The 19747-nt window shown below is 30.8% G+C and overlaps 1 protein-coding gene across 1 annotated transcript in view; it reads left to right on the top strand.

Moving 5' to 3' along the window:
- The window catches only part of LOC148302706 (transient receptor potential cation channel trpm-like), a 248030-nt gene that overhangs the window by 58161 nt on the left and 170122 nt on the right, over positions 1-19747 (top strand). The window contains exon 3 of the mRNA XM_088271175.1: positions 17932-18014. Within this exon, the coding sequence (XP_088127301.1) occupies positions 17932-18014 (83 nt within the window). The remainder of the gene's footprint in view (positions 1-17931; positions 18015-19747) is intronic.

Below are 19747 nucleotides of genomic sequence, written 5' to 3'. Positions count from 1 at the left end.
TTTAAAATATCTTCTAATTTAACCAAATTTACAACTTTTAATTGTTCATTTGCATTTTCCTTCGATTCTAATACTGGATTCCTGCTCACACAATCTGCTTCGAAATTCTTCTTTTCTGGAGTATATTTTATTTTATATTTTGTAGAAATTTTTTTCACATGATTTTTATTTTTAATTTTATCACTAGTTCTTAAATTTCCACGTCTTCTTTGATTATCTTCTAATCGTTTTCTTTGATCATCTTCTAATTTTTCTCTCTCACTCCGAACATATTGTAGTAATTGTTTTAATACATCTAATGTTTCATAATCCATTTCCAATTAACAAAATTGTCGTTTTATAACGTGGTAATATTTTCCTTTTAGTTTTAATAACTTAGAATTTATTAGAGAAACATTTGAACCTGAATCGTAAATTCCAAATATTTCAATTTGATCATTTAGTAATAGTTTGACATTTATTAATGGTGTTACTATTCGTTTTTTTGATCGGTTTCGTTTAACTTAGCTTCTATAACTGAATTGTTTACATGTCTGATAGTATTTTTATTATTAAACTTATCATCCTCCTTTGTTCTAAACCAGCACGTTACTTCAGGGTGATATCGAGTTCCCTTATTTAATTTTTCACAAATCTTACATGGACTTTTAACTGTTTTATGTAGGTACTTTTTGTAAGTACTTAATAAAATGTATAGGTAGGTACCTAGTTATTTTATTACATATATTTATGTATAAATATATATAAATACATATATTTATAATATATATATATATATATATATATATATATATATATATATATATATATATATATATATATATATATATATATATATATATATATATATATATATATATATATATATATATATATATATATATATATATATATATATATATATATATATACAAAACATTTATTTTTAAATTCCTTCAGACTCTTTTCATTTTTCATGCATTCAGACATCTCATCATACATTTTCAAACCCTTATACATTCAACAATTTTGCGATTTGGTTTTTTTTAACAATGGCAGATTTATTTTTTTCCTTATTTCTAGTAATATGTTCATGAAAATTTATGCTTAGAACTATTTTATCCCTAAAATATTTAGGTAATTCTTCATTTAAAAAAATTATAAATAAAGATCAGCATATTGTATTTAAGTCTCTTTTTTATAGATAACCAGTTGAGTTTTTCTTTCATATTTTCTATAAATGTCAAATATGATTGGCGTACGACGCCATTTGTAAAAGTTATAAAATTTTCCGATTGGGCGATCAATTTTGCGCCACCCTGTAGTATTTCATGAAGCCCCTCTCTAGAGTTACATTCAGTGAATCTGACAGGCCGCTTTATGATTGAACACGTTCTCGTATCATAAAACTTTTAGCATCCATCATATTCTTAATACGATAGAATCATAATACACATGAACTAATCTAGCTCTCTCACTACCAATAATAGCAGCAATTCTAGACGCCATATGTTAAAAATGTAACGTTGTAAAAGGATTTAAATATGAAAATAAAACACTTTTTTAATGGTGGAGACTGACCGGAGCATTTCGTCGTAACGTAACACGTTACGATGCGAGCATTCGGGCAGTCAGTACACCGAGCCGAGCGCTCTATCCATAGTTTCGGATGCTCGCTGATGCTCGCCGCGAGCGATGTTACGACGAAATGCTCCGGTCAGTCACCACACTACATAAGACCAATTTTGAGTTTATTAATTTAACACGACTAGTTTCGAGATCTACTGATGTTCTCATCCTCTTTTACTAACCCTTATCCGCACCCAGTGGTGCATAGGGCACTACCCCATATTGGCGCAGAGTTATCTTAATCGTTACTTACATGAAGGCAAGGTGATCACTCTTGCTCTTCAATGACCAGTCCAGAGAAATAATTAATGTGTTAAATCACCAATATTTATTTTCACCCCCATACATACGTTGTGGCACATTTTATCAACTTTATCAAATAAAACGGAAACGTTGTTTTTGCCCACTTTCCGACCACAATTTTTGGTACTTTTTTCCAACCGGTTTCGGCAAGCGCCTTGTCATCTTCGGGGATGGATATGTTCATTTCTCGCTTGTCGAAACCGGTTGGAAAAAAACTAATAATTTCACCTGAAAAATTCTGAAAAACTGAAAAACATCCTCGTCTATATTTCGCCACGTTTTACTGGCGGCACGTTTCAATTATACACAGCGTCATATTAAACTATAGTAATTTAACTTGATCATGTTGTCTTTCATATAGTGATATTATTTAGTCTAGAAATTGAGCGGCCGGGATTTAATATATATTTTATGAGTTTCTTCACTCACATAAAAGGCATAATCGCCCGAATATAACACCCAAATTGAAAATCCTCCGAAATAAAGCGACACTTTATTAAACTTATTTATATTCAAGATGTTTCAATTTAAATTAGCTCAAAATTCTGTCATAACACGTATATTTTATTTCTTCCTCTTCTTCTGCTGTTTTTAATGCGCATATCACTGTCTCCTTCGTTGCCTTCCCCACCGAACGACACCTTCAATCTCGCATATTTCTCTTATCCTGGTGTTCCTTATTATCTCGTAGACTCTTGCCAGATATGCTCCCTAGAGACATTTCTGACACTCTTAGCGCGTTTTTTTGTTACTGCGGTGTTCGCTCTGCAACTACTTTGTTAACAGATCAAATTAATATATTATTAGATTAAAACCAATGTTTTAGCTTTTCCACTTTATTTTTATTTGACCAGCGACCGGGTTTCGTCGTTACGACATCATCAGACTGGTGATGTCGGTAACGACGAAACCCGGTCGCTGGTCAAATAAAAATAAAGTGGAAAAGCTAAAAAATTGGTTTTAATCTAATAATAAATTTAAATGCAATTCCATCACGAAGTATCAGTGGATAATATAGATCAAATTAGAAATACAAATGGTAACGTTAATCTTGGGTTACGCTTTTAAAAAATATGAAACAGGACATGAATATGGAACATGCAATGATGTTTGCAAAGACAGATATCGCTCACTCCTTTCAAGAACGTCATAAATAAAAAATCATCAATTTTCAGTTGTGCATGTTTTCGGAATGCCCAGAAAATGTACTATATCCCAGCAAAAGCGGCATATTTTTACTTAATATTTACCCGCTACAGGGCGGTTTTACCTAAAAAGATCTGTTGCACAGTAAAAAGTTCAATAAGTGGCTTGATATTTATTTTTAATACATTGTTTTATATTTTTAAACTTTAAATCGTTCTCCTGAAAAATCAAGTTTTTTGATTTATGACGTTCTTGAAAGGAGTGAGCGATATGTGTGGCGTTGTTTTGTCTCTGCATACCCATGCGGGGAAGCGGCGTAATGGTTAGTTAATTTGTTAGTTTCGAATGTATATTTTTAACCCACTGTTTCGAGATCAATCTGATCTAATATCTTTGACAGATATTGAAGTTGAAAATGGGGGCTAGATTTAGATTTTTGTCGAGGAAAACATAAGATAGACGAATAAGTGCTACTATAAGGGTGGAAAAGAGGTAGGGTGAAAGTCTAGGTAGGGGTGAGAGCATGGAATGAATAAAAGAAACGTGGTTAGGTACTTAGATCCTTTCAAAGACGTTTTGACAGTATCTAAAAAAAGTGACTTAGTAAGTTGAATGATTGATTTGTAAGGAAGAGTTGGCGGTTTGGAGAACGCGAGTGGAACAGTGCTAACACCAAGCGTGGTACAATCCTTTCAACAAAAACTGTTTGAAAAGACGAAATTAAAGTAATTACATTTCGACATCTCAACATAGATAAAGAAGAATGTAAAAGTCATATAATATGGTCATATTTTCATTTATTTATTTTTCATCGTTACACATATTGCTCACTCCTTTCAAGAACGTTATAAATCAAAAACTTGATTTTTCAGGAGAACGTTTTTAAAGTTTAAAAATATAATACGATGCATTAAAAATAAATATCAAGCCACTTATTGAACTTTTTACAGTGCAACAGATCTTTTTAGGTAAAACCTGAAGGTTTTTTCTTCTACTTGGAAGTTCTATTTATATGAAAGTATTTTGAAACATTATTCTTGAATCACTAGAACTTTACTAGAGACATCTATTAGTGAGATGCAAAGTAGCTTTTTATTGAGCAGAAACTCTTTTATTAGTTTGTGTATTTGGACACACTCAAAATGTTGTACTACTCTACAATTTTTTTAGAACTTCAACGTAGTCATTAATCTCATGACGCTTTATGTGTGAGTTAACTGGGCCCAATTATGGTTGGTTTGAAAAAGCTTTTATTTAGCAGAGATCATTTAGATGTATGCAAGATCCTAATGCGATTTTTTTTGTACTTGGAGATGCCTGAAAACATGTTTTTAAATTTTTATACACCTTATAATTTGACCAGATTGGTTTTAAACGTGGTATTACGCAAAGTGAACGATGAATGATAAGGAGAGGGTTAGATTGGTTTTATTCACAAAATATTTGAGTGTGTCCAAATCCTTATATACAAAATTGTGTTTTTCCACCTATAAGTTATTTTTACAAATTCCACAAAGTTAATGCCGAATCAATAAATGATATAAAAATAAATAAATGTTAATATGACCTTATAACTCTTTTCATCTGAACCGTACTGCATTATGTAAAACTAGGTAATTCTCTGGTATTTGGGAAATCCTCGTGTTGAATAATTACCGGTAATAGAAGCGTTAAGCGGTTCGGAGTCGCATTTCAAAACAGTTTCAAACATTTTCCGTTTGGTTTTTCGGTAATTAACTCGCGGTATTTTGTGTATAAATTAATTATATCCACAACATTTTGAGTGTGTCCAAATACTTGTTCACAAAATCTGGATTATCTCCAATTACAGGAGTTATTTTCATATTATTTTTTGACATCTCATCAAACATGAAGAAGAATATGGAAGTCTGAGCATTTACGGGGCTTACGAGCTTAATAATAAAAATGAGCTTATAAGCTTAATAATAAAAATGAAAATGGTATTTTCTGGCGTTTCTCATGTGTGTGATTATAATCCAGGATTCGGATCTCACATACTAATATAAGAGTTTCTGCTTAATAAAAAGCTTCTTTACATCTCACCAATAGATGTCTCTAGTGAAGTTCTAGTGATTCATGAACAAGGTTTCTAAATTGGTTCATATATATAGAACTTCCAAGAATTTGAGTAGTGTGGTTGTCAATAATGGGTAGAATTGGTGAATGTTACACGTGTGTAAAGTGATCACTTAAACCAGCTTATGACGGTCGTAAGCCCCGCAAATGCCCAGACTTCCACATTCTTCTTCATCTTTGATGAGAAGTCAAAAAATAATATAATTTTATCCGTTTGTAGCTCAAACTACACCGTTTTATCTCACTAATACATTTTAACTATGAACACTTCAATCCTTCAATGCAGTGTCAACTTAATCACAGTGAAGCGCTCTTGAGGTAGTAATTTAGGAAAATGGCGGTTTATAAATTCTCTAAAATTAATATCTTTATTGTTACAAGATTCATACAAACAAAAAAATATCAATTAGATCCTCATCGCTGCAGTGGTTTACTTGTACTAAGCATAAATAATAATAATAAAAAACCCTTATCCCCACCCCAATGGTGAATAAGGCACTGCGTCACATAAACGCAGTGTTATCTTGATCGTTTACACATGAAGGAAAGGTGATCAGCCCTCTGCTTCAGGTACCAGTCCAGGGTAGTATTGAATTAATATTAGAGTGAAAAAATCACTTATACTTATTTGACCCCCCCTGGGAATCGAACCCGGGTCCTCCAGAACGGTAGCCGAGCGTGCTGACCATTACACTATGGAGACAGTCACAACATAAATAGAGCTTTTAATATATTTTTTTTACAAAAATGTTAGTAATATTAGTATATAACCAACCACTCACCGAGATTATTACGTCTACCGGTTTCGAGATGTTCCTGTCTCTTCGTCAGGACAATGACTACCACAGCATGCAAACAATACTACCCTTCACTACCATAGCACTATTTACACACTTAAACATTTTGTGTAGTTTTAAGTTAATATGTATGTATAAGTATGTATGAACCTGTTTTATATAAATATGTGTTTTTTTAATAATGATATAAATGCATGGTTATATCGAATATAATATTTCCGACTTTTTTTCAGACTTACTTGTTCGTAAAATTACCACTTCTAACCCTTATTCGGTGCAGTGCCCTTCGCACCACTGGGTGCGGATAAGGGTAACAAACGGCATTTTTACAAGCAATTAAGAGTCGGAAGGAAAAATGTCGAAAAAAATTTATTCGATATAAACATGTGATACTATTATGAATATACAGCGCGCTGTATCCTACACTCTTATAGTTAAAAGCACCATTATCGCTAGTGAACTACCAGCGCTCAGGACAATGTCCTATAAAACTTATAACTTTAAATATATTTTTAATATGGCGACGTATAACGACTCGTTGAGATTTTCCACGATAATTTACAATCGTACTTACCCATGTAATATTTCATGAATTACCTCTGATTTATTTGCTTTTCTATTGGTAGGTTCAATATCACATTTTAATTAAAGTTTTACCTAAATATTCTCAATATTATTAATATTTAAAGCATTTACTTTGTGGTTAGTCATTTTTACTTATTTATTTTTTTACAAAAATGTTAATAATATCCGTATATAACCACTCACCGAGATTTTTATGTCTACCGGTTTCGAGACGTACCCGTCTCTTCGTCAGGACAATCACTACCACAGCATGAAAACAATACCACCGTTCACCACCATAGCACCATTCACACACTTAAAATTACACAAAATGTTTAGCACACGCGATTTTTGGTCGACCCGAAGACCAACATGCACCACAGGTTTCAGCACGGACATGCGTTACGAGCCGAGGTTAAACATGCACTAATACTTTTTTTGTTTTACTTAAATACCAATATTTCTCAAAATCTATTGTGACACGTGTTTCGATGCATTCTGCATCATTTTCAAAAACCGTAGTACGTCACTACGAATGACTAGACTTTTATTTGAATAAAGTTTATGTAATTCATCAAAATTTATATCTTATTCATTGATTTGGCTTTAATTTTGTGGAATAATACCATGATTTAAGATGGAAGCATAGCTCCTGAAACTAATAATAAAATAAACTCAAGCGGTAAAAAATATGTGTTTTTCTTTTAAGATTTCATCATGTGTTACCACAAAGTGAATGCCGAAACAATAAATAAAAAAGAACACATTTGTTTAAGGCCACTTTTTGAGTTTATTAATGTAAATACGTCAAATGTATGTATTCATTTTAAATCAAACACAGAGTTTTTGAGTCTTCTTAGTTTATTTTATTAACAAAAACACATAAAAATTAATACTGTGACAGTTGTTTCGCCTAGTTATGGCATTATCAAACGAATGTTCGTTTGATAATTAATGAAAACAACTTAGTAGACTCAAAAATTCTGTGTTTGATTTAAAATTAATACATAAATTTAAATGGAGTTTTACAAATTAAACGCCAAACCAAAAAATAAATACGACTAGTTTTGAGAACTACAAATGTTCTCGTCAACAGGTGAAAATAAAAATTGTATTTTCACCTAATAATTAGAACATCTGTAGTTCTCGAAACCAGTCGTGTTAACATTAATAACCTTAATAAATTGGTCGTATAAAAGAGTCTACTTTTTATATAAAAATTAGAAATTTGTAATATTTACTTATTTCATTGGTAAAACATCTAAAAAAATAACTCCTTAACGGAGATAATCCAGATTTGTGAAAAAATATTTGGACATAAACTCTGAATGTTGTGTAGCGTAAAATTACACACAAAATTTACTTGAAATCCTTATTCTTTTTCTCGATTAATTTTGCAGAATCCTAACTCATCACAAGATGAAAATAGATAAAGTCAGTTACTCCATCTGCGCTTAGTACAGCAGTATACATCACTCATTTAATCAATGTTCCTGATGGCTGATCTGTGTTCTTTTATTACGTTTAATTAAAAAAAGTCGAGCTTTCGACTTTTATCAATCTTTTTTCATCCAGGTTTTCAGGCCATTCCTTTGTTCTTCGGGTGAAAGGGATTCTGGTATTGATAAAAAACCGGGATAGGGTTTCAGATTTATTTTTAATGTATTAATAAATAATATGCATTTTTTTACTTTATTTATTTAGGCTCGACCGGTTTCGAGAACTACATAGTAATATTCTCATCATCAGCAAAAAAAAACTAAACAGGTGAAAATTAAGTTTGTATTTTCACCTGTTGATGAGAACGTCTGTAGTTCTCGCAACTATTCGTATTTGCATTAATGAACTCCATAAATATTTGTATGAATGTTTTGTTTTTTATTTTAATCATCGTATTATTCCACAAAAATAATACCATAAGGAATAAATAAAAAATAAAGAAATAATGAAAGTAGGCTGAATGCAGTCAAAATGAGTGCGATCTCTCAGGCGAACATGCGGCAAAACGATGTATGATAGATTTTCTAATGGTGATATAAGGAATTATCACTTAAACCAACCAACCAACCAGCCACCAACATTAGGATTTTCTAATGGTGATATAAAAAATCCAAAAATAGGAATTTCGATAAATGAAAAAAGATGTGTAGGGAAATGTGGTTGATAATCGTGGTTAGAATGGTGAATGAAATTAAATGTCCTTAATATATATCGTTTTTCTATGTTTTTTTTTTTTTAAATATTAATTTAATTAATTAAAATTGAAAAAAATACATAAGTACATATATCGCTCACTCCTTTCAAGAACGTCATAAATAAATTTTAAAAAACCTGATTTTTCAGTATAACGTTTTAAAAGTTTAAAAAATACAATGTATTAAAAATAAAAATCAAGATACTTATTGAACTTTGTACTGTGCAACAGATCTTTTTAGATAAAATCTGAAGGTTTTTTTATCCATTTGAAAAATATTTTGGATAATAAAAATAATTAAGCAATACATTTTCTTCAAAATGCAAAATCAACAAACAGCCCTGTAGTGGGTAAATATTAAGTCAAAAATATGCCTCTTTTGCTGGGATATAGTACATTTTCTGGGCATTCTGAAAACATGCACAACTGAAAATTAACGATTTTTGATTTATGACGTTCTTGAAAGGAGTGGGCGATATATGTACACACATATATTAATTTATTTTTAAATTCATAAATATATTCAGCATATTTTTATACATATTTCATTTTTTGAGACCCACAAAGCCACCTTATGTGTCTTGTCTTTTTATACACAGTTTTTAAGTCTATTTTAACATATTTTACACATAAAAAAGAAAGAAATAAATTTAAAATGAAAACTATTTTACAATATCCACAGTACTCAATCGTGATCATTTTTATCCATTCCTTTAAACGAAGTATTATCGAGTAATAACACTTTTCTTGCAACCCTTACATTTTAAAAGCTCGTGGTGTTGCATGGATGCTTAATTACTTTATTTTTATAAACAATATTGAAAAAATCTTATACATGCTACACCATTTTTCCATTAACCCACATCAACGGCCACTCTGCTTACGAACATGCATCATTTATTATTTCACGTGATTGCACATATTCTGATAAAACAGCAAGCATACACTTAGTTCATATTTGAGAAATAAAACATTAGTTTCCATATTGCAAAATATGGCATCCTTAGTAGAATAGAATAATTTCTAGGAAAAATAGAAAATTTAACCTCAATCTGCTAAAGCTATCTTTGAACTCTCGGCCAAGCTACCACAAAGAAAAAAAAGTATTCACATCATTTTGAGTGAGTCCAGATATTGAATGAACCAATTTTCGAAACATTGTTCTTGAATCACTAGAACTTCACTAGAGACATCTATTGGTGAGATGAAAAGAAGCTTTTTATTGAAGAGAAACTCTTTTATTAGTATGTGAGGTCCGAATCTTGGATTATATACACACATAAGAAACGCCAGAAAATATCATTTTCATTTTTATTATTTAAGCTTGACCAGATAATTTATTTTCAAAATTTTGAGTGTGTCCAAATACTTGTTCACAAAATCTGGATTATCTCCAATTACAGGAGTTATTTCTTGACAGGAATTTGTTCTTTAGTTAGAAGGGACTTATCTTTAGACTTAGCGTATCGTAATTTGAAAGCGGACGTTGATGTACTGCCATTGATGATGTATTTATTAAGTCTGCGATTTATGAAACAAACCAGTCATTTTTTCTCGAGTGGCGTTCTGTAAAAATACCGAAATGCAAATATTTATGCAGCGAGTTTTTATGATCATCTTCCCCACACTGTTTCTGAACGTCAGTTCCTTTGTTTACGCTTTTGAGATTGTTTATGATGTCTATCGCCTTTATTGAAGCTCCCGAGAGCTTTTGTGCACAGCTATAGTGAAGTTAAGCACTTTTCCCTCTTTTTTATGGTTTTCTTGTGATACGATAATAATAATTTTATTTCGGCTTGACTAAGCGGTTTGATTCATTACTTAGTGGGCCATATTATCATTTATTGATTCGGCAATCACTTTGTGATAATATCCATCCATTTTTATTAAAAATTTTACTTCGTAAATACCACTATTTATTTGAATGTTTTGAAAGACGTGTTTCGATGCATTCAGTATCATTTCAAACACCTTGTTTGTGAAACTTATCCGGAATGCATCGAAACACGTATCATAATTGACGTGACCATTTATTTTTGTCCTCAAAACGGGACATCTACCAATTTTTACGTTTTAGTATGTATTTTCAAGAAAACACTATTTCTTTTGGTTTTTATGTATTAATAAAAAGAAAAGGAATGTTGCTAAAGAAAATCAAAAGAATAAATATATTATTAGATTAAAACCAATATTTTTAGCTTTTCCACTTTATTTTTATTTCACCAGCGACCGGGTTTCGTCGTTACCGACATCATCAGACTGGTGATGTCGGTAACGACGAAACCCGGTCGCTGGTCAAATAAAAATAAAGTGAAAAAGTTAAAAATATTGGTTTAAATCTAATAATATATTAAAAATGCAATTCCATCACGAAGTGTCAGTGGATAATATAAATCTATTAAAAAGAATAAATATTATAAATATGAAAAAAATATGTTGTTCAGGCTATCTAAAAACGGGACGGTCTCGATCAAAACGGGATGTATGGTCACATTAATCATACCAAGAAAAATTATACTCTAAATATTCATATTTTGTTTAAAACTATATAATTTAATTTAATTCAATTAAAATATTTTATTATCGGTGTCGCAACTTGAGACTAGTGATCATCTTTCGTTTTTAACCAAAGACGATGAAAGTCTGAGCATCCCAGGTGCTTACGACCTGGCATTTGGCTGGTTCAATAAATCACTTTGTACATTTAAGTGTACTAATATTTCTTGGTGGAACTGCATTTATATAATATAAGAAAAACAACTACTTATATGTTTTTTTTTCCGCTTTTTATGCAGCTTATAATTTGACTCATTATTTTATTCACAATTGTGAATGATATGAATAAGTTAATACACTAACTGCTTTGTCGCAAAGTTGTATATAATAATTCCATTTTCCACTAAAATTCGGGAATTTTTTCAAAACACAAAAAAATGTAGTTAATTTAGAATTTCATAAATGCGTTGTTCGAAACGGACCATTAATCAAATTCGCTTCGGATGAAAATAACGCACGAACGTAAAATTATTAAAAAAAATATAACCCATTACCTTTTTGCCGTACTCCGCCTCTGCTTTGGTTAACTGCTCAAAGCATGGGCGCACTCGGAACAGATTGCGCACGATGGCGCCATAACACATCCCATTCTAGTTAGTCCAAAGGGGAGAATCAATCTGTTATGCCTGGATGCGGGCCCTAGACAGGTAAACGCTCCCGGTAATTGGTTAGATATTCCCATCCAACGGGGATGATGAATGCAATAAATGGGAAAAATCCCAGGAAAATCGTTAATGGAACGATTGAATGACAACGTGTTGAGATATAAAAATGCGTTTCCATATATTTATTTCATCATAATTCAAATGTTCAAAATAGTATAATATGCGTTTACTGAGTTTTCCCATACAGAGGGCACATTTAACTGTATTTTTGAAACCCGTATCCATCCCCAATAGTGCATAGGACACTGCTTTAAATTGTCGCAATTTTTCGTTCTTTTATTATATATTCAGTTTCGCGCTTCAGGTACCAATCCGGGGTAATAATAAATAAATATTGGAGTGAAAAAACGTGTTATGAATGTGTCCAAATCCTTGTTCACAAATCTTGGTTTCTCCACTGAGGAGTTATTTTTATATTGACATCTCAACTTAGATAAAAGTGAAAATAGAAGTCTGCGTATTTACAGAGCTTATGACCTGTCATAGGTAGGTTTTATTGATCATTTTATATACGTGTTATATTCACCATTCTACCCATGATTGACCATATTTATTTCATATCATATTTATTTTCATCACCCCGGGGTAAAGTACCCGGTACCTCCAGTATGGTTGTCAAAAGTGGTAACCACAACGCTACGCAGGTGGGTGAAACAGCAAAGTAAAAACGTATTTTTGGCTAAGTAAAGTAAGAAGACAAATGATTTCTAGCAAGGTTGACATTAAGAAATTAAAGACTCGAGTAAAAGTCGAAGGAAAAATCTTGGTCGAGCTTGATTCGCTTTAGGGGGAGGTTTCGATTCGGTGAGTGGTTGAGCCGAGGTAGGGGTCGTCACGCGAACTCCTGTCACCAGCCTTCACCTTTCACCCTTCGACGCGTCACGCAACTGTTGCTCGCCAAAAGTAGGGGAGACTGCGTGTCACTGACCACTCCCAGTAACTGACCGCTCTTAATAACTGGTCACATTTTTCGGCGGCAAATTTAAGGACTTCCTGCCCTCTAAATTTTCCCTTTTTCATCATATAATATCAGGATATCTCAACGAGAATATATAATTATTATATATACATAGATAAAGCGGATACACGGAAGAGCAGTTAGTTAGTATAAACAATACTTCAACGTATCAAAATCTTTATAAAAACACATACGCTGGATTTGTTTTGATATGTATTTTTACAAAGACAAGTCATATTTTTGGGAAAGAAATATGAATAATATTTTGAGCATTTATACTGCCTGTGACCTTTCATTGGCTAGCATATGTGGTCTTATTCTGTAATTCTCGTTTATTTGAATAACTTGATGTAAATTTCCAAATTAAATTAAATTAAAAACCAAAAATAATGAAAGTTTCATAAACTATTCGATTTCAAATAAAATAAATCGTGCAGTGTTATGGTGCCTTCTACATTCGAATCTCTTTCAGTTTTTACCTTATTTCGTATTTTGACAAACATGTCATATTTCTATGAAGAAAAAATGCGTTTTATTGTCATTTTTGACCACTTAAGAACGTATTGGATGACAATTGAGCGCATTTACTGAACGTCCAGTTATTGTACCGTTTCCCCTAATATGAAATTCTCAGTGGTGATTAGGTTAGCCAACCAGGTCGGCGTCGTTAGACTGGCATCACAAATCTGGACTAATGATGACGTTTTCGTACTGAGCTTTAATGAAATATGAATAAAAAAAGCTTCTTTCTTTCATGAAATGCAAAAAATATATAATAATGGCAATTTTCAATGATTTTTGTAGTTCAGGTATGTAAAATGACGTTTTTTTTATTTATTGATTTGGCGATTACTTTCTAGAACTCTATTTTAATTTATATATTAATTTTAATTGTGATTTTATTTTATTGTGATAAAATTTATTCAAACGAATGTTCGTTTGCAAATTCCATAACTAGTTGAAACAATTGTCACAATTTGAATTTTTATGTGTTTTTTTAAATAAAATACAACATAGTTCGTATCATATCTCCCATAAGTATATGTGATTATTTCACTGTCCTGACAATTTCAAGACCCATAATGGGGTCAAGTAGTAAAGACGTTGGACTAAAGAGGAGAACATTCGTTTGATAATGCCCTAACAAGGCGAAACAATTGTCACAATATGAATTTTTGTAAGATTTTTTTTTAATAAAATACAACATAGTAAACTCAAAAAATCTGTGTTTGATTTAAAAAAATAATACATAAATTAAAATTACGTTATCAGTATTACGAAATTGAATAATAGTTAATATAAATTTGATTCAGACCTTTTTAAAGTTTTTTTTTTCATTATTTTGGTGTAGCGCTTTATTTTCTCTACCTACCCCTGTGGGGAAGCGGTGTGATGGTTAGTTAGTTTTATGGGTTTTTGAGTACGGATATGGATAGAAGAATTTTTCTTTTTTTACTAATTGATTCCGCATTCACTTTGTGGTAATATATATCCGCTTTTAATCCATCCCATTTAATTCCATCAATTTCCGATACGCTGTTTGAAAATGACGCGGAATCCATTGAAATACGTGTCACAATAGATTTTTCAGAAAATGTGGTATTTACCCAGTAAAACTTAAAAAAAAGTATAATTTTCTTATACGAGTATGATGTATGAAAAGATGAAATGTAATCGATTGATTGAAATATTTTGTATATTAAAAGTATTGATAACTTTGTGGTATGATAATAAAACACTCTCCTTACCATCCATTGTTTACTTTGTGTAATACCACTTTTATAAACACTTATTCGTGACTACCGGTTTTGGAAAATCATTCCATCGTCAGGTCATTAAAATAAAATTATAACGATTTGACATTTGTATAATATTTATTATTTATTTTTTTATTTGATATAAATTATTATTTTATTTTATTTGATATAAATAAAATAAAATAAAATAAAATAAAATTAAATTAAATTAAATTAAATTAAAATAAAATTTTGAAAAAGAGAAAGTATACAAATGAATCACAATGGAAATATGTTCAAAAGTGGACTCGATGTTAAATTTCACTTTTGAAAATATTTCCATTGTGATTCATTTGTCTTCTTTCTCTTTACAAAATTTTATTTTTATGCAAATGTCAAATCGTAATTATTTAATTTTAATGACCTGACGATGGAATGATTTTCCGAAACCGGTAGTCACGAAAAATTTTTTATAAAAGTGGTATTACACAAAGTAAACAATGGATGATAATGAAAGTTTTATTGGTTGAAAGTTTAAATAAGATACATAATTTACGATCGGAATCAAAAGGGGCAATGTTGTTATGAATAAAATTCCAAAAATAAAGATAAAGTTATCTTCGCTACGTAGTCGATCCCTTATCTTTGCACTGTAATTCCACCCCTAAAACCAAATGCCCGTATCGCGATGCTATCACGACTGGAACGCGACTCGATTTAACAAGCATGTATGCTGTTTTCTTCAAAAGTTTATTTGGTTATATACATACATATAAAAAAAGGACATTGAACGTTTAGGATCCTTTACGAAAGTTCTTATCTAAAAAACATACGACAGATACGGTAATGTTACCCGTAGGTTTCCCGTAATATAATTATATTTGTATATTTTAGTATTTTTGTGAACGATGATGGAAGCGTGTACATCAATTTAAACAATGCATACATAAATACGATCCTATTAATATTTCTCATGATGTATGTTTATATTAATCACTGAATATCTGTATATTGTACAGAATGGCGCGAAATGAATCACCCTATCGAAATATGTAAAAAAAAAATCAAATAGCGTCGTACGTCAATCATATTTGAATAGACAGCTGCAGTATACAAGCAAATTTAAAGTTGTGAAAAAGTAATCGTCCAATTTTGTTTTTGAATAACTTTTTTACCAAACAAAAAAATTAACAAGATGATTTCCGTCAAGTGGCTACCGCCAGTGTTGATACACATTTGTGCCCGTTTTATCAATTTGTTTTTATGCTGCAGCTGTCTAGTTTACAAATCGCTCACTCCTTTCAAGAACGTCATAAATCAAAAAACTTGATTTTTCAGGAGAACGTTTTTGAAGTTTAAAAATATAATACAATGTATTAAAAATAAATATAAACCACTTATTGAACTTTTTACTGTGCAACAGATCTTTTTAGGTAAAGCCTGAAGGTTCTTTCAACATTTGAAAAAAATTTAGTATATTTAAAAAAAATAATTGTACAATACCTTTTCTTAAAAATGCAAAAACAACACTTTCTGTCCTGTAGCGGGTAAATATTAAGTTAAAAATATGCCTCTTTTGCTGGGATATAGTACATTTTCTGGGCAATCCGAAAACACGCACAACTGAAAATGGACGATTGTCGATTTATGACGTTCTTGAAAAGAGTGAGCGATTTGTGCCCGTTTTATCAGTTTGTTTATATACTGCAGCTGTCTAGTTTACAAACGTTAAATATGATTGACATTTGCAAAAATTATAACATCTTCCTTTAGGGTGATTAATTTTGCGCCACCCTGTATATGAGTATATGTATAATATTGTATATACGTTTCCGGCGGAACTTGAATTTCACAAGAAAATGTATTAAACGTGATTCATCAAACCGAACTTATCTTCGTGTTTACATTGCTTGCTTACATTTTCTTTGAACGCTTCAATTTGTTTTCGAAAGTACGTATTATTTGTTTTTCTTGAACGTCTGAAAGAGTTTTCCTAATACTGAACCAATGAGTTTATTATTTCAGATGGCAATATATTTATTTGGCATATTGGATAGAAACTTTTCAGGAAACTCGTATCGATAAAATTTGTTTTTTCAGCGTGTCAAAATAGATCAGAAAAATATTATATTTTTTATGGAATATGATTTTCTGATGATTTCGCATGTTTGAGGAATATGATTAAAGAAAACACTTGTTTTTTACCACTTGAGTTTTATTATAGACTACATTTTATTATACAGACCTGAATGATGGAAGTTTAACTTCTGAAACATGTAGTCTATAATAAAACTCAAGTGGTAAAAAACAAGTGTTTTCTTCAATCATTGTAACATGTCTTACCACAAAGTTAATGCCGAAACAATAAATAAAATTTGAGGAATATGTTTTCAAGGGTTGAAAAGATTGATAAAGATAAAAAAGGTGAGAGGATGTTGGGAACAGAGTAAATTGTACACTGAAATCAGTCATAACAAATAAAACTTATCAGTCAAAGCTTAACTGGCAGTACACAACGGAGTCCTATTTCCAAACCTAATATACGGAAACGTGAAGCACAGAGTTGTCAAAATAGGTTAAAAAATAAACCGAGTGCGTTTGAAATACGATCTCTCAGATAAGTATGTTGCAAATGATGTATGATGGAGTGTTATTCCAATGGTGATAAAAGGAAAGAATGTGATGCTGAGTCAAGCATTATCGATTCAATTGAAAAACGTGTGTTGAGATGGTTTGGGCATGAAAATTGAATGGATCGGTGAGGAAATAACAGTAGAACAAATTGTTAGGCGCATTTAGTTAAAATATCAGTATGAGGCCAAAGAAAACTTAGTATAATCTAGTATGCATTTCCAATTCCTTAAAGTAGTCAGGAGTCAGAATAATCGGGGGTGTGTATGAGGAGATGAATGAATTTGAATGTAGCGAAGATTGGTTATAAAGATAAATTGGTGTGGCTTTTTATTCTCCCTGCCTACCCCTGCGGGGAAACGGCGTGATGATTACTATTTTTTCAGGTCAATGGTCGAATCGCGGCAACCTATTTAAATTGAAAACATAGAATATTGAACCTATAAATATTTTGTATTTTAAAAACATTGTTTACCTATATGGTAAGGTAATATAACACTCTCCTTATCATTCACCGTTCACTTACTGTAATATATTTTTAAATGGTTTTACACTAAGTGAACGATGAATGATAAGGAGAGTTTAAAACTAGTAAGGTTTTAGTGTCTGAATAAATTGTTGAATGATAAAGGCAATATTGACAACAAGGTTTACTTAAATTTTCTCTTCCTTCCAGAAGACAGCCCGGACCTGGATAGAAGCGACTTTCCAGAAGAGGGAGTGTATCAAATTCATTCCCAGCTCCAAAGACGAACACCGGTAAGTTTACACATCTCTTATCATTCGTTCACATTGTGTAATACCACATAAAAAAATATTTAAAAAAAGTTTATTGTTTACCTAATAGTTTTAAATACTTATTGATATGATTTTAATAATTATTAGGCAATTTTTGTACTAAGTACCTATTTAGAATGATGTTGTGAATGCGCTTAGTTAAGTAAGCTTGCATTATTTATGAACAATTCACCTTTACCACAGAGAAAAAAGTAAAATCTTCCAATGATAATAAAGTCATACCAAAAAAAATGATGTGAGGCATTAAGTAAACTTTTATTGCGGTATCCTCTATTAAAGCCTGTTTAACAGCTTCGAATAAGCTCGTTTTAAATTTACTAAGTAACCCGTCATAAATTCTACATTCTGTAGTGCTAGCGCATTCGACTATAGGTGATTAATTTTTCGCCGCCCTGTATAAGTTATGGTAACGGTTTTAAGTATAATTTTATATTATTTTATTATATTTTTTTTGTAAATTTAAATAATGCTTATTGGAATACACCGTAAAATTAATTCTTTATTAAAGCACGCGCAAAAAAGCTCATATTATATTTTTCTACACAAAGTTGCTAATGTGGAAATATTGATTTTTCAAAGCTTTCATATGGAAAATGCTACATCATTCCTTCTTTGATAACGCAAAACCTTATTTGTAGGCACTTTTAAGGTTACTTACAACCTTAAATGTTAAGAAATATTTATACTCAAATTATTCCCCAACCTTAAAACATAATTACATTTGACTTTCTAAAAAAAAATCTGTACACAAAATGTTAACGGTGTTCCTTTGTAAGATTTTCATATTTTATAAGCATCTAAATATTTCAAAGAAAATTGTGTATTATTTTTTTACAAAACCTGTTTTGTGATATAAAATGTTGCCATAAGGGTTGGTTTTAGGCCTTACTAGCACTAATAGAATTCAATCAGCGTCCAGCAGCGCTGAAACCCAACGTCAGTTCACGCCCAATTAAAAAAAAATCCTTTTTTTTTTATTGAAAAAATATTTTTACATATTTTTTTTAACTCCCTACCTTTCAATTACTGTTTTCTTTTCAAAATCATATATTTATTTCGAAGAAAAGCTTTTATTTTCTGTACAAAAACGTTGATTTGAGAAAAAAATAATAACGTCGAATATTACCTTTGTTTAAAGAAAATTAAGCGATTTATCGAATACTGAGCCTTGATGTTTTTTTTTTCAAATCAGTGTTTTGGGGACATTTCAATGGTACTATATGACGTTTTATTATTGATATAAATCGAAACACGATTTATGATTGTACTGACTTTTTTAAATTATAAAAAAAAGTTACTTATATAATTCTCTCGTATGGCGAAACAGCTGTCAAAAATTAATGTATTCATTAGAATCATAAATCGTATTTTTATTTCAATTCGTATTAATGATTTATGAAATTCAACACTGAAATTTAATTTCAGACAATTATAATGCACAAAACTTAATTGAAAATGAAAAAGCTCTCATCATATTTTATTATATATTTTCAACACATATTGTTCGTCAATTAAAAATCATTATTCACGTTTAATTGTTTATTTAGAGATAAACGAACATAGGAGTACTGGTGTTTATAGATTTGGCGTTTGATTTGTAGAACTCCATTTTAATTTATATATTACATGTTGGTGACAAAAGTGTATAATGTGTGCAAGGAAAGTGATTTATTGATGAATGTTAGCAAATCCAA

The sequence above is a fragment of the Brachycentrus maculatus genome, unplaced genomic scaffold, assembly GCF_059751285.1.
Source record: "Brachycentrus maculatus isolate JH-2025_06_01 unplaced genomic scaffold, ASM5975128v1 h1tg000421l, whole genome shotgun sequence".
In the NCBI taxonomy this organism is placed as follows: domain Eukaryota; kingdom Metazoa; phylum Arthropoda; class Insecta; order Trichoptera; family Brachycentridae; genus Brachycentrus; species Brachycentrus maculatus.
Note: the sequence above shows the minus strand (reverse complement) of the source record. Positions and strands in the feature narration are given on the sequence as shown.